Source organism: Lithobates pipiens, unplaced genomic scaffold, assembly GCF_037356315.1.
Source record: "Lithobates pipiens isolate NorthernLeopardFrog02 unplaced genomic scaffold, aLitPip1_a1.2 Scaffold_13, whole genome shotgun sequence".
Taxonomy (NCBI): domain Eukaryota; kingdom Metazoa; phylum Chordata; class Amphibia; order Anura; family Ranidae; genus Lithobates; species Lithobates pipiens.
The window spans coordinates 142,457,094-142,472,130 of NW_027507718.1; the positions used below are offsets into that span (position 1 = coordinate 142,457,094).

The 15,037-nt window shown below is 41.6% G+C and overlaps 1 protein-coding gene across 1 annotated transcript; it reads right to left on the reverse strand.

Moving 5' to 3' along the window:
- Positions 1–317: 317 nt before the first annotated feature.
- NMRK2 (nicotinamide riboside kinase 2) lies at positions 318–14,803 on the reverse strand. The gene is made up of 8 exons (XM_077475660.1): positions 14,639–14,803; positions 9,150–9,240; positions 8,797–8,845; positions 8,504–8,663; positions 5,370–5,441; positions 3,222–3,328; positions 767–852; positions 318–677 (listed from the first exon to the last, which is right to left on the reverse strand). The coding sequence occupies exons 1-7, from the start codon at positions 14,665–14,667 to the stop codon at positions 767–769; spliced, it is 594 nt and encodes a 197-aa protein (XP_077331786.1). The 5' UTR covers positions 14,668–14,803; the 3' UTR covers positions 318–677.
- Positions 14,804–15,037: the final 234 nt, after the last annotated feature.

Genomic DNA, 15,037 nt, shown 5'->3' on the forward strand with positions numbered 1-15,037 from the left:
AAGCAGCTTGCAAAATGCAGTGCTTTTTCATGCAGATGCGGTGTGATTTGAGCCATTCAAAATAAATGGGCTCAAATCGCTCCTCACAAAATTGCATGTGATGTCCACAGAAACAGGGTGCGATTCCTGTGCGCATCATGCAGTGTGAACCGGGGCTTAGACGTTTGCATGTCAAGAACACCTAGCCACACCTTGTTTTATTAGATTGCTAGTTGGTGAGGTGAGGTTTAGCTTTAAGAGAAGCTCTTTGTTATTGGAAGATCATAGGCATTATATGGTACAGTATCAGGCATCAGTCACAACTTTTAAACGTGAAATTTTGTAGCAAAACAAATCTCTTTATTTTAACATTTGTTGTTTTATTAAAAATTGTAACAGCACCAGTTTGTGCTGCAAGGCAATTTATACAGAGTGGAAAAAAGGGCAGAGACCTTAGCCGAAACACAGGTATAAGCCAAAAAGACAACAGCTGTACTGCAGAATTGTTTGACAGTATCTTTTCAGAACAAGGTACTGGGAATGTCCCACTTTGGTATAAAAAATATTTGAACATGTAAAAGTTAACAGAATGCAAATAACTTAAAAAAAAAAAAAACCCTATGTACAAAATTAGCTCTCCAGTAGGCCACGTCACAATCATTCCAGATTTCTAGAAGACCGGTGGGGTAAACTTCCGGCTATAAAGAAAAAAAAATAAAAAATTACAAATCTTCATATACAAAAAAGGTTATTTGATCCAAAACTAACCAACAAAATTCTGGCTTACTTAGGAAGTGTTTAAAAATCTGTTCAGTATATCTGTATACACTCTGCTGAATATTTCATCCTTTGACAGAAGACCATCTATAGATGCTGAAACAAGAATGCAAAAAAAAGTTAGTTATGAGAATTCAGCTAAAAGTCATAACAAGTGGCAATCTAAAAAGGTTGCCTACCTGTGCTTCTGCATTGTTTATACAATCTAAAGTGGAACTTTAGTCAGAAAATTAAGCCTGGTAGATCACTTCAGGCTGGCCCTTTTTCACAGGTATAGCGATGTAGAATATTAAACATCCAGTAATACTGTCTCACGCTGCTCTGCATATGCTTAGTTTCTCTCTATTTAGGCACTGTTCCGAATTTGTAGAGGCCATGCTGCAGACAGCCTAAAGATTTACTGCTGTTTAGGGGCTCTAGGCTTCAGAAAAATGGCTGCCTTCAGCAAGGAGAGACAGGAGCAATGCTGGAGTCAATTTACAGCACACGCTCATTTTGGTAGCATAATTATTCATGTGGAATGCATGTTCCTTGCTAAACAGTATTTGGAGGACAGGCAACTTTAATAAAATTGATGGTCAGAAGGGAATACAGTAGTGATGCAGGTTGTAAAAGATTAAAGTTGTTATAGAGGCTCAGGATTTTTTTTAACTTGTTGCACGAAGGTAAAAAACCTCCTGTGTGCAGCAGCCCTCCCCAATACTTACCCGAGTCCAATCTTCCTCCAGTGATGTGCACAAGAGCCTTGGCTCCCGCTGCTGTCAATCACAGCCAATGAGGAGAGGGGGTGGGGCCAAGCCGCAGCTCTGTGTATACAGCAAGGTACCCAAGAAGATCTGGGCTGTTCTGTGCAAAACGTATAACTTTTTTTAAAAAAATTTATATAAAAAACAAGAAAGCCGTTGACGTTTGAAGACCAGGACACCACAGCTTTTGAACAACTTTAAGATTTCGGGAATGGGTAGTATGATAGTTGAGTATAAACTGTATTTTAATGGACTACTCACATTAGAGGTCATTTAGCCAGATCAGGTGAAAATCTCATGTCTAAATAACAGGTGCCTCTAGACACCCCTTGCTGAAAAAATCTCAAAGGCTGTTGCCTAGTTTCCCACTGAAAACTGATAGAGAGGGCAGTCAGTATGTCAAAGTGTAGACACCTTAACCACTTGCCGCCCGCCCTATAGGGAATTGACGGTGGCAAAGTGGTTTCATAATCCTGATCGGACGTCATATGACGTGATCAGGATTATGAGCCGCTGCGCGCCCCCGGGGGCGTGCATCGCGGCGATCGTTGTTGCGGGGTGTCAGTCTGACACCCGGCAACTACGATCTCGGTAAAGAGTCTCCGGAGACTCTTTACCACGTGATCAGCCGTTTACAATCACGGCTGATCACAGTGTAAATGGGAAGAGCCGGTGATCGGCTTTTCCTCACTCGCATCTGTCAGACGCGAGTAGAGGAGAGCCGATCGCCTGCTCCTCTGACAGGGGGGGGGGGGGGGGGGGGTCTGTGCTGATCGATTATCAGCACAGCCCACCCCGAGGATGCCCACACTGGACCACCAGGGAAAAGGTAATCCTCCCTAGACCACCAGAGATGCCAGTCAGCACAATGGATGCCAATCAGTGCCCACAATGGGCATCACTGATTGGCATGCATTATTGTTTGGCACTCATTAGTACAGTATAACACCAATGCCGCCTATGAGTGCCCACCCATACCCATCTGTGCCGCCCATCCGTGTCCATCCGTGCCACATATCAGTGTCCATCAATGCCACCTCATCAGTTCCACATCATTGGTGCCCATCAGTGCCGCCTTATCAGTGTAGCCCCATCAGTGAAGGAGAAAACTTACTTATTTACAAAGTTTTTGAAAAAAAAAAACATTTTTTTCTTCAAAATTTTCTGTATTTTTCTTATTTGTAGCGCAAAATATAAAAACCGTAGAGGTGATAAAATACCACCAAAAGAAAGCTCTATTTGTGGGAAAAAAAAAGATAAAAATTTAATTTAGGTACAGTGTAGCATGACCGCGCAATTGTCATTCAAAGTGCGACAGCGCTGAAAGCTCAATATTGGTCTGGGCAGGAAGGTGTTTAAGTGCCCTGTATTGAAGTGGTTAAAGCAGAAATAAACCCACTGATTTAAAGGTTTCCCAAAACAATCAAATTCAAGGCATGTTGTAAATGATAACTGGTAAAAGGGGAAGCTCCGCTTGTTTGCTTCCTTCCCCTCTACTGTGATATTTGGCACCATTTTTTTTTTTTTTTTTTTTTTTTTTAACAAGTGCCATCCTTAGCCATTTGTCCTTTAACCATTTAAAAACAAACAAAAATTTAAATATCCTGTCTTTTCAATACCAGGAGCGATAGTAAGTAGTGTTCATCTGCACAAATCAATGAAGACTGGAAGAAAGCCAACATACTATAGCAAAACAACACCCCAAATTAGTACACTTACCAATGCTTACACCACTTTCTTCCATTTCACATCGGTGTTTTAAATACATTGGCCAAACATGACCATCAAACAGCCCTGGTGGGTCTGGAACAGTGTAGTTGCGGCCACTGCAAAAGAGAGAAAACCATATATCTATAAATAATTATTTGCCTTAATTTAAGCTGTACTAGCAAGGCAAAATACTTCCCACTAAGCCCCAAAGACTGACAACTTCTAGCTAAGCCCCAACCTTACATATTGCAGCCATGCCTATTCAGACCACTTTCGTATAAACCAAAGTTAGCAAAAACTCCTCTGGAAACAGAATTACCAAGATTCATAGATACCTGGGGTCTAGCAACATTACAGAAACCATCCAGCTGCTACAATAGTTGTGATTAATGTCAGTCTTTCCTAAGAAACAGGGAAAGCCACTACGGACCACTTTTGTAGAATGGCTGTTATTCTGACCCACTGGCTTCAATTCTTTAAGCTAATAACCAAGGATAAGCATGCTGGTCAGGGAAGTCAGAGGTCCATATTTGCGCGTTTTCTGGTTCTGTATCTTAAAGCATTAAAGCAAGAGGATAAGCACAACAGACAGGCAACTAGCAAGCGCAGAATGAGAAGTAGACAATGGCTCCTGTCATGTTCTTAACCACTTCCCGCCCAGCCTAAAGCAGAATGACGGCTGGGAAGTGGTTCGGTTATCCTGACTGGGAGTCATATGACATCCAGCAGGATAACAAGCCAGTGTGCACATGCAGCGCAGTGATCGGCCAGAATGACATGACACACCGCATCTGCGATCTTGGCAAAGAGCCTCTTTAGCACGTGATCAGCTGTGTCCAATCACAGCGTAAATATCAAACGCCGTTTATTTGCTTTTCCGCCACTCACACTGAGAAATGTGAGTAGAGGAGAGCCGATCGGCTGCTCTCCTGACGGGTGTCCTTCGCTGATTGATTATCAGTGCGCCTCCCCCCCCCCAGGATCACCAGGGATGCCAATAGGGATGGTACTCCGTGCCCATCCATGATGCCTACCAGTGCCTTCTATCAGTGAAGATTACCCATTTACAAAGTTTTGTAACAGAAACAAAGAAAAAAAAATTCTTTCAAAATTTTGCCTTTTTATTTGTAGCTCAAAAAATAAAAAACCCAGAGGTGATACCACCAAAAAGAAAGCTCTATTTGTGGGAAAAAAAATAAAAAAAAATGATAAAAATTTTGTTTGGGTACAGTGTTGCATGACTATGCAATTGTCATTCAAAACGCAACAGTGTTGAAAGCTGAAAATTGGTATGGGCAGTAAGGGGGGGGGGGGGGGGGGGGGGGGAAGTGCCCAGTATTGAAGTGGTTAAGGAAAGGTTTTCTTCAAAACTAGTACAAAAAAAAAAATAATGCCCCATCTCTTGCTTGCAATTAGGCTGTAGTGACTGGAACTAGCTATACTAAGGGGTTTCATATTATATGAACTATTGTAGCACTTAAAATGAATTTATGCACCTTCCCATCAGTCCAAATACTCATGTGCAGGTAGAAAGAAATGTCAAACTTTATGTAAAGCTGCTAGCAAGATGCAAGACAATAAATGTATTTAATTTATTAATAGGTCACTAAATGCATTCAGTTAGCACAAGTACCAGATTTTGATCTGGTGACTACCCCTTGCGATCCCCTATACAGTAGTACATGGCACTCAACCTAAGAGGAGAGACATGGTTGGGAACATGTGCCTCATATAAATGTGTTAACAAGGACTTGCTGATGCAAGAGAGCAGAGAGATGATCTCAGTTTGTAGTTTCTCCTTCACAGTCCAGACACAGGAGAGTGACACTATAAGCAGTGTCTACCACATGCCTCTGTAACTCTAAGGACTGGATGGACAGAAATACAAATCATGTGGCAGGTAAACTGCTCCAACATGTACATTTCATCTATATTTAGCCAACTGCCTGTTCAGCTTTTACTAGTCAGGAAAGGAAATAAATGTGACTAGAGTTTATAATCTACGCTGCCTACATTTAAAGAAAAAAAAAAAAAAAAAAAAAAAAAAAAAAAAAAAAAAAAAAAAAAAACGTACAGCATTTCTTAAGGAACATGCTTTTAACAATGTAAGATCTGTTAAACCTTATTAAAGATGGTTCTACGTAGATTTACACATACCCGCGTCTCCTCTTGCACTCATCGTATGGAATGGTTAAGTAGTAGCGTTCAGTGCACATGCTTGCTAGCAACCTGTAAAAGAGAAGGAAAAAATTAATTTAAAGTGCACACAAGCACATATTAAGATAAAAGGAATCCAGTGGTCACCATTGGCAACAGATTGCAGTTATTCTCATTTAGAGATATGGGGACTGGTTTACTTGTAGAATCTTGCAGTAAAGTCTGGATATAGCAAGCAGCTGTGCACTAAACTCAAAGCTTCAGCTGGAAGACATCTTAAGTTTCAAACCCCCATCCAGTAGTATACTGTGGTAAAACTCACTAACTTGTGCATTGCAGAGGTAGATGCCAAAAGGCTTAGATCCTTTTCACACTGGAGCACTTTGAGGGCGCTATAGCGCTAAAAATTGCACCTGCAAAGAGCCGCTCCTGTGCCTCCAATGTGTGGCTTTCACACTGGAGTGGTATGCTGGCAGGATGCTAAAAAAGTCCTGCTAGCCAGCTTTTTTTTTTGAGCTGTTTGTATACCACTCCTCAACATTGAAATCAATGGGCAGCGAGGCTTTGCGGATGGTTTTAACCCTTTTTTGGCTGCTAGTGGGGGTAAAAGCTTCCCACTAGCGCCGCAAAATTGACATTAAATCGCTGCTAAATATAGCGGCACTTTACTGCCCCAGTGTGAAAGGGGCCTTAGTGCAACTTTAGAGCCCAACTCCAGGTTTTGTTACTTTAAATATTTTGTTTGGGCTAAGCTGGCCCAAACTAACCATTTCCTTCACTAATTGCTGCGGCCACGGTCAATGCGCTATAAACTGTATGCAGCAATGTGCTCCGACAGCAGAATGGGGACTCTCTCATTCCTAGATCAAAGCTCAGGCTGAGCACTTCTTAGCCATTCGCAGGAAACTTTGTATTTTATCAATGAATACAAGGCCCCCTCTGATTGGCTGAGGTGGAGAAGCGGCAGAGGTTAAGCTTCAGCCAGAGGAAGCCTTGTATTTAAAAAAAAAACAAAACAAAAAAAAAAACACACACACAAGGCTTCCTCTACATGGCTAAGCAGCATTTAGTCCGATTTGATTTTTTTCCGAAAGCAGACAGGAAGTCCCATTACTATTGCTAGAACACAATGATGTATTCATGAAGCTACATACAGTTTATATAGCATTAACAGCAGCCCCAGCAGTTACTTAAGTAAATAGCTTGTTTGGGTCAGCCCCCACCTTGAATCGAAGAATACTTTTCCCTGTAGCCTTCTGTTTTGGTTTGCATTTGGTATGGCATGATTAGCTCCATCCACACAACCATGTCATCCATTTACAGGGACCTTTAAAAAGGACTACAAGTCCCATCTTCCACCATAGCAGAGGGACCAGTAGACTGCAGTGGCACACAAGTGCAGAAATGTCACAGCATTTGTAGTCAATTGTTTACTTCCTCCAGCCCAATAACTGAAGGTCTGCCGCTCTGTACAGACTTGGAGGGAAACAATGTAGGAGCCTTGCAGCAATAATTTGCAGGCTTTAAAGGGGTTGTAAAGGCTTTTGTTTTTTTGGCTTAATGTATCCTATGCCCCAAATTTCCGTTAGCATGTCCCCGCAGTCCCTCTTTCCATGGGTTTCTGGCTCTTGATTGGATAGATTGATAGCAGCGCAGCCATTGGCTCTCGCTGCTGCCAATCAAATCCAATGACGAGGGCCCAAGTCCTGCAATCGGCCTCTATGGATGCCGAATGCTGGACTCGGGAGCATGCCCGCAAGGTAAACACCTCTCCAAGGGGGTTATCTAATGCGGGGAGGAGCCGCAGAGGGACCCCAGAAATGAATGTTCAGGCCACTCTGTGCAAAACAAGCTGCACATTGGAGGTAAATATGACATGTTTGTTATTTAAAAATAAATAAATAAATACGATCCTTTAGTATCACTTTAAGGCCGGGTTCACACCGCTGCGGGGGGAGATCCGGATGTGATTCGCACAGCAAATCACATCCGATCTCCGTAGCGATGCGAGTTCAGCCATACAGATAGTATGGCTGAATTCACAGCGCTCCCGCAGCAAACTCGCACGGGACCCTTTTTTGGGTCCGCAACAGAATCGGATCGCATGGGGGTTCACACCATGCGATCCGATTCCTGTGCGAGTCGGCAGATCGCACTGCGATATGCCGACGGATCTGGGGGTGTCATTAACATAACATTGACACTCCCAGCCGTCCGCATAGGGCAGTGTGAACTGCCGGCGGGAGGTGTGCGATGCGGGTAAACGCCGCGGATTTCCTGCATCGCTATAGTGTGAACCCGGCCTAATGCAGAAATGTAATAAATGCACAATTAACCACTTACGTACCGGTGGCCAACATTATACAACTGCATTTTGAAGTGGAATAGCATTGTTATGGCAGCAGCACCAGAATAAAAGTGACTTTTTTTTAAAGAACAGTGTAAAAATAAAAAGAGTTAAACAAATAATTTTTCTTAACATGCCCCATCCCGCCGAGCTCCTGTGCGGAAGCAAACACATATGTGAGTAGCGCCCACATATCAAAATGGTGTTCAAACCACACATGAGGCAACACCACGATCGTTAGAGCGAGAGCAATAATTCTGGCCTTAGACTTACTCAAAACATGCAACCTTAGAATTTTTTTAAACATTGCATATGAAGATTTGCAAGGATAAACGTTTCACCATTCAACAAGCGGGTGCAATTTTGAAGCATAACATTTTGGGTATCAATTTACTCGGCGTAACATCTTTCACGATAGAGATATCTAACTTCACAATTTTCTTTAAAAAAAAATTTAAAAAGTGCGCTTGTAAGACCACTGTACAAATACAGTGTGAGAGAAAGTATTGCAACAACCACCATTTTATTCTCTAGGGTGTTAGAAAAAAATTATATAATGTTTGTGGGTTCTAAAAAATAAATAAAAGAAAAAATAAATAAAAAGATTTTAACTTGTAAACAATTTTGAGATAAGTGGTTAATGTGCATTTATTAGTATTTGGCATGAGGTGAGCTATGCCTATAACATAAACCAGTGATGCTAACCATTACAGTACAGATGCAGGTTGTCAGTTAACATGCCAGTTTTCACAGTTTTAAGAAGATTCATGAAAAACCTAAAATTTACTTGTGGTTATAAATCAAGAATCCTTCCACAATCAGTATCTGAACATCAGAGTTAGAAGATGCTGAAAGGGATCTTCCGTGAGACCGAGCAAACTTCACTGGATTTTCAACCCAGGCTGTTACTGTATTCACCATGGCCTCCATGTCTATGGCCGTGATCACTGCAGATTGAGAAGTGAATCAGAAAAGCAAACTAGCAAAAATGTAATGTGTTTTTAAGTATATAGATTTAAAAAAAAATAAAGTGTACTTATGATATACATTACTGCTTCCTACAGCGAACACCGTTCTTACCATCCCATTGTTTAAAGCCATCGTCACCAACTTCTATCTCATCTGGTGGCTGAAACATAGTGAGCAATAAACAATGCTGCAAATGATGCAGCTCCAACACACACAATGGAAGAGAACATTGATAGAAAAAGCCCTTTCAAAAAGATAAGTTTGCCCATAATCGACAAACTAATCCCAAAAAAAGGAAAGTGTCAGATTCAGAGAAGACATGCAACAGAAGGAAAACATTTAGAAAAGGGCTAGGTACTGTAACTGTACCACAGCTGGTATATAATATCAAGTATAGAGGAATATTGGCAGGCAGCCTTCAACTGCACTACAGACATCAGGAAAGAATCACAGGCAAAACTTACCTTATAAAAGTCATCCTGGTGGACCACACAACAATTAGGCAAGTTACCAACTAGCCTTTTCGTCAGAGTCGTCTTTCCACCATTGGTAACACTATAAAAAATAAAAATAAGATATTAATAATTGAATTCTCAAAGAAGGAAAAAATGGATTACTCACTTTTAGGGCTGATAAACAGTACACTGCAATCTTCATGTCCAGTGTGCAGCTCCGGGTACTGAATGTTTTACTTGCACTTGAGCATTTTTTTGCCTTTTTATTTTTTTTACCATGCTGCATTTTACATGTCAAATCAATATGATGGCTGCACACTGGAGTAGGAAAGTCCAAAAGATTGCAACTTTATTTTAAGTAAAAGCCATACCATGCACAGTGTCACAGAGTCCCATTGTATGAATTTTACTTTAAATAAAGTTGGAATCTTTTGGAGTTTCCTATTCCGGTGTGCAGCCACCCTATTTGTTTGACATCTTATTCTTGGTTACAAGGTGGGCTTGCACCTGGTGTTGGGATTACTACAATGGGTATTGTGAGCCTACCTTGAGCAGTGCAGCAATTTGTTTGCTTTTACATGTGTTGAGGTTCATTCAGGTACAAAAAAAAAAAAAAAAAACGCAACATAATGCACACTTTCCCATAAGTGTATGTTCACACCAGGTGCAGTGGGACTGCGATGGGCAGCTTTTCCACTGCAGTCCCACCAGAAGTCAAGGCAAAATGCTGTGTCGCCTACCTGGCTGGTTCACACCACCCCAATGAAAAAAAAAAAAAAAAAAAAAAAAAAAAAAAAAAAAAAACAGTACACCATGCTAGGGTATGGCACAGTGGTGTAGTGGGTAGCACTCTCACCTAGCAGTAAGAAGGGTCACTGGTTCAAATCCCAACCACAACACTACCTGACTGGAGTTTGCATGTTCTCCCTGTGCCTGCGTGGGTTTCCTCCGGGTACTCCGGTTTCCTCCCACAATCCAAAGACATGCAGGTAGGTTAATTGGCTTCTGTCCAAAATTGGCCCTAGTATATGAATGGGGACCTTGGATTGTGGGCTCATTGAGGGTAGGGACCAATGTGAGTGTGCAATGTACAGGGACAATTGTAGACACTCACTCAGGTTGAACTGGATGGACTGGTGTCTTTATTCAACCTTACTAACTATGAAACTATGCTGTACTTTTTTCAGTGCAATGTGAGGCAAGCCACCGACATGCACCCTTAAGTGGCCAAAATAATTTAATGAAATGTCACCATGTGTCAAAAAAAAAAAAAAAAAAAAAAGTGACCAGTGTGATGAGCCTCAATGGTGTAAACTAGGCTCAACGAAATACGTTGATTTTTTTCTTGCATATGTTACCATGCTGCATTCTAGAACATTTTTTTACTGGCTATGGTTTAAATGAGTCCTAAATCACAGACCTCTGAGAACAAACCCAAATCTGCATAGTCAGTAGTAGGAACTAGGGCTATGGAACCTATCTGAGCTCCAAGACTCAGAACAGCGCTGAGGTAGAGATTCAATTATATTTTAAATGAGGTCTAGTAAAAGATGTACATAGGGGAATAAGAAGCTCTTTTCTTTGCATGTGACTAGGTATTCTTTGTAAATGTAAAGAAAAAAAAAAAAAAAAAAAAAAAAAAACTGAATTTTTGCTTGCACATGATTGGATGATCTTTTATAGATACTAATAAGATAAAACAAGTCCAGAGACAGACAAGAGGTTCGGGGATTACCCTATATAGATCTTGTACTAGACCTCATGTAAAATACAGTGTACAATTCTGGAGCCCTCACCTACAAAAAGATATTAAGACAAGAGTATAGAGACTGAGGCATCAAGACCTATTTTGTTACCTATATAGATCTTTAGTGAGCCCTCATTTAGAATAGTGGGATTGATTTTCTAAAGGCAAACAGACTGCACGGTTTCTCCAAAGCTTAGTAAATGAGCGGGAGCTCTGCTAACTGCCATCATTCAATCATGTTACATGGTGGGCGAGGTTGAAAAAAAAAAGGGTGCCCATCCAATAGTGTTTCTAAATTACCAATTCTCCCTGCTTGTGGAAGAGAATTTCACATCCTTACCACTCTTACAGTAAAGAACCCTCTACGCAGTTTAACCACGCTATAGCCCAATAACTCTGGGAGGGCATACATTGACATGCTTCCAGAATCACGCTCCCGCGCCCCCCTAGGAGTATCCATGAGTGCTGGGTCCAGAGGGCCATGTCCGGTTCCCCTCTCTGTACAGAGAGGGGAGAGATTGGTTGCAGCAGCGCTGTGGGCTGGATCTGTAGTGCCCACAGTGCTGCTCTGTGCCCATTGCTACCTCATCCATCCATCCATCCATGCTCAGCCATCCCTCTGTCATACTCATCCATCCTATCCACTCAGCCATCCACATTTATGGCTCAACCATGCTTCGCCATCCCCATTCATGCCACTACAGTGCCTCACAAAAGTGTAATGGACAGTCAAATTAGATTTGAGAAATGTATGCCCCTAGAACACCTGATGCTGCTCCCTGCATGTTGGGTCTCTATGTGTTTAGGCTGTAGAAAAGTCTCCCACATGTGGTATCACCATACTCAGGAGGAGTAGGAGAATCTATTTTGGGGTGTAATTTTTGCTATGTGTTAGAAATATTGTATAAACAGACAAAAACTCTATTGGCTTTGATTGCAGCAGCTTGGCATGGAATGCCATTGCTGAGCCCATCATATACAAGGACCCCCAGGTCCTTTTCCATCCTAGATTCCCCCAAAGGTTCTCCTCTTGGTGAGTAAATAGTGCAAGCAAAAAAATGCATTTTTACAAATACCCACTCACATGCAAAGTAAAGCTTTACCTCATTTAATAAGTTCTGGAGCAACTGCACAGTGCTGTCTATTTGCCTTTAGTAAATCAATCCCACTGTGTCCAGTTCTGGAGACCCCACTTACAAAAAGATATTGATAAGATAGGACGAGATGTGCATATAGATCTTTAGTGAGTCCTCATTTAGAATTGGGGGGATTTACTATAGCGGCTGCACTCAGAATCTGGTGCAGCTGTCCACAGTAACCAATCTGCTTCTAACTTGAGCTTGTTCAATTAAGCTTTGCCAATAAATCCTGGAAGTCGATTGGTTGCTCTGCAGAGCTGAACCTGAGTTTGCACTCTCTGGTTTTAGTAACTCTCCAACACTGTGTCTAGTTCTGGAGACCTAACTTACAAAAAAGGTATTAAGATTGTGGGCCATTTCATGCCACATGCAGTCCAGTGCATCAAAAATGCATGGAAAGGAGTTTATATGGTTTTCAATGAAAGTTCACACCAGTGCTTGCAGTTTCAGAAATAAAATAAAAATAAAAGTAGAACATGCTGCAGTGGAACCCACATCAAAAACTGCACTGGAATAAAAAGAAAGGGGGGTGCACTAGAAGGCATCGAAAATGCGCATGCAGAAAAGCATCCGGACTGCCTTTCTGTGGTGTGAATTGGCCCTAAATGAGTACAGAGACAGGCGACAAATGTTCAGAGATCTGGGGGATAAAACATTTCAGGAAAGAGTTAAGGGACTTATTATGTACAATCTGGAGGAAAGGGAAGACATGATTGAAACCTTTAACATCGAATGGGGAGAATACATTTCAGGAGGGCAGCATTTTCAGTATCAAACCAAAATCAAAAACACGGAGACATGTCATTCTAGCAGGAGGAAAGTTAAAAACTAATCTTAGAAAGTATTCATTTACCAAAAGGGTGATATATATATATATATAAAAAAAAAAAAAAAAAAATGGGGTAGACCATTAGTCTTTTTCCTGCCATCACCAACCACCTCCCGCCCACACTATAGCCATATGACAGCTACAACGCAGGCCTTAATTGTCAGGAGGCCATCAAATGACACCCTCCCGTGCATGAGCTGCCTGCGCGCCCCCTGTGATCACCAAGTCTATGATACGTGATCAGCTGTCAGCCAATGACAGTTGATCACGTGATGTAAACAGAAGATCGGTTGACCTTCCCCCCCACACTGCATGAGGGGAAAAAAATAGCTGATCATTGGCTTCTGTCAGAGGGACATCGGCCCCTCACACAGAGCCGCGTCTGCCTCATCTGTGCCACCTATCAGTGCTACCCACCAGTGCCAATTAATGCTGCTTATCAGTGTCACCTCTCAGTGCAGCCTAATCAGCGCACATCAATGAAGGAGAAAAATATACAATTTTTTTGTACTCACCGTAAAATCCTTTTCTCTGTAATTCACCGACCGACACAGCTCCTCTCTTAGCCATTGGGTTGTTATGCCATCTTTAGAATACTGCCAAGTATTCTCCTAAAGGTGGCATAACAACCCAATGGCTGAGAGAGGAGCTGTGTCGGTCGGTGAATATAAGAGAAATTATGTTTTCAAAATGTTATAACAAGCTATGAAACTGTTTGTTTCAAAATTTGTCTTTTTTTTTAGCTAAAAAATAAACACCCAACAGTGATTAAGTACCACCAAAAGAAAGTTCTATTTGTGTGAAAAAAAAAAAAAAAAGATAAAAAATTAATTTGGGTACAGTGTTGCATGACTGAGTAATTGTCAAAGTTTGAGAGTGCTGAAAGCAGCTCTGGGCAGGAAGGGGGTTTAAGTGCCCAGTAAGCAAGTGGTTAATTAACAATGCTTTATAGGGGCTCTATCACATGGGCAAAAAAATAAAATAAATGAGAGCTGCGTTTTAGTCAAATTTTTAGCACAAAAAAAATAAATAAAAAATCTTGCTGGCAGAGCCCCAGTGTCACAAATCCACCTAAAGTGTGTGTGTGTATATATATATATATATATATATATATATATATATATATACACACACACACGGGGGGGGGGGGAATCCGCACACCTAAAATCTACAGCGGAGTCTTCATTTGTTTTCTGTGCAGGGCTAAATGCGGCATGCGTTTTCAGATGCCTGTGTGTATGGACTCGCTGATTACTATAGTGATGCGTACAGTACATTGTTATTTAAACTGACAAGTGGTAGCCTAGATCTCATTGGCAGGGACAGAAAAACTTTAGAGAAAGTTAGAACTTTTTCTGCCCCTGTGAATGAGCTCTAAAGCTACCATTTGCTAGAAAAAAAAATTATATTATATTAATAAGAACAATACACACATATATAAACATTACCAGACGTTTTAAGCTAGTTAAAAAAAAAAAAAAAAACGTACACACTACATTAGCAGTGCTAGGTGTGCGCCTGAAGTTGGCGGGATTTGGGGGGGTAATATGAGGCCATGCTATTTGGGCGGGAAGTTTTCCTTATCCGAGTTCCAGAAAAGAAGCCCCATTCATTCACAGAGCAGGGCGGGAATCTCAGTACCACCGAGCCATATAACCCAGGGGAGCGGCAGAGTGAAGCTGAAAGAATAAATCAGTATATATCTGTACTCTTCCATCTGCTACACTCCGAGAAAGATGCAGGCTGCTACACTGAGGTGAGACGGCTAATAAGGGGCACTTACCCGCCAATACCGATGATTATCCGCTTCATTGTGCTGGACGCTGCAAACACGTCTTCTGAAACCTTTTCATTAATAAGTTAAGGCGGGCCACTGCTATTTATTTGCATTCGTGACTGATGTCACCGTACTAGAATTGGCGGTAACCAATACCAAGAAGGCAGCGCTTGATGCTAACTGCGCATGCGCTCAATTTCGGCCATCTGTTGTGCGTCTGTCACAGTCACGCAGTGGATATATATATAGTTACGGGCAATGAGCCCTTTTCCTAAATTAGTAATAGCAAGGAGTGCCAATTTGTCACTGGTATCATGCCACCGTGTGTAAGGAACTGAGGAAAGATGGAGGCTGAGGTAGAAGCTGGGGTCGCAGATTTACAGAAGCTCCTTTCAAGTGAATGAC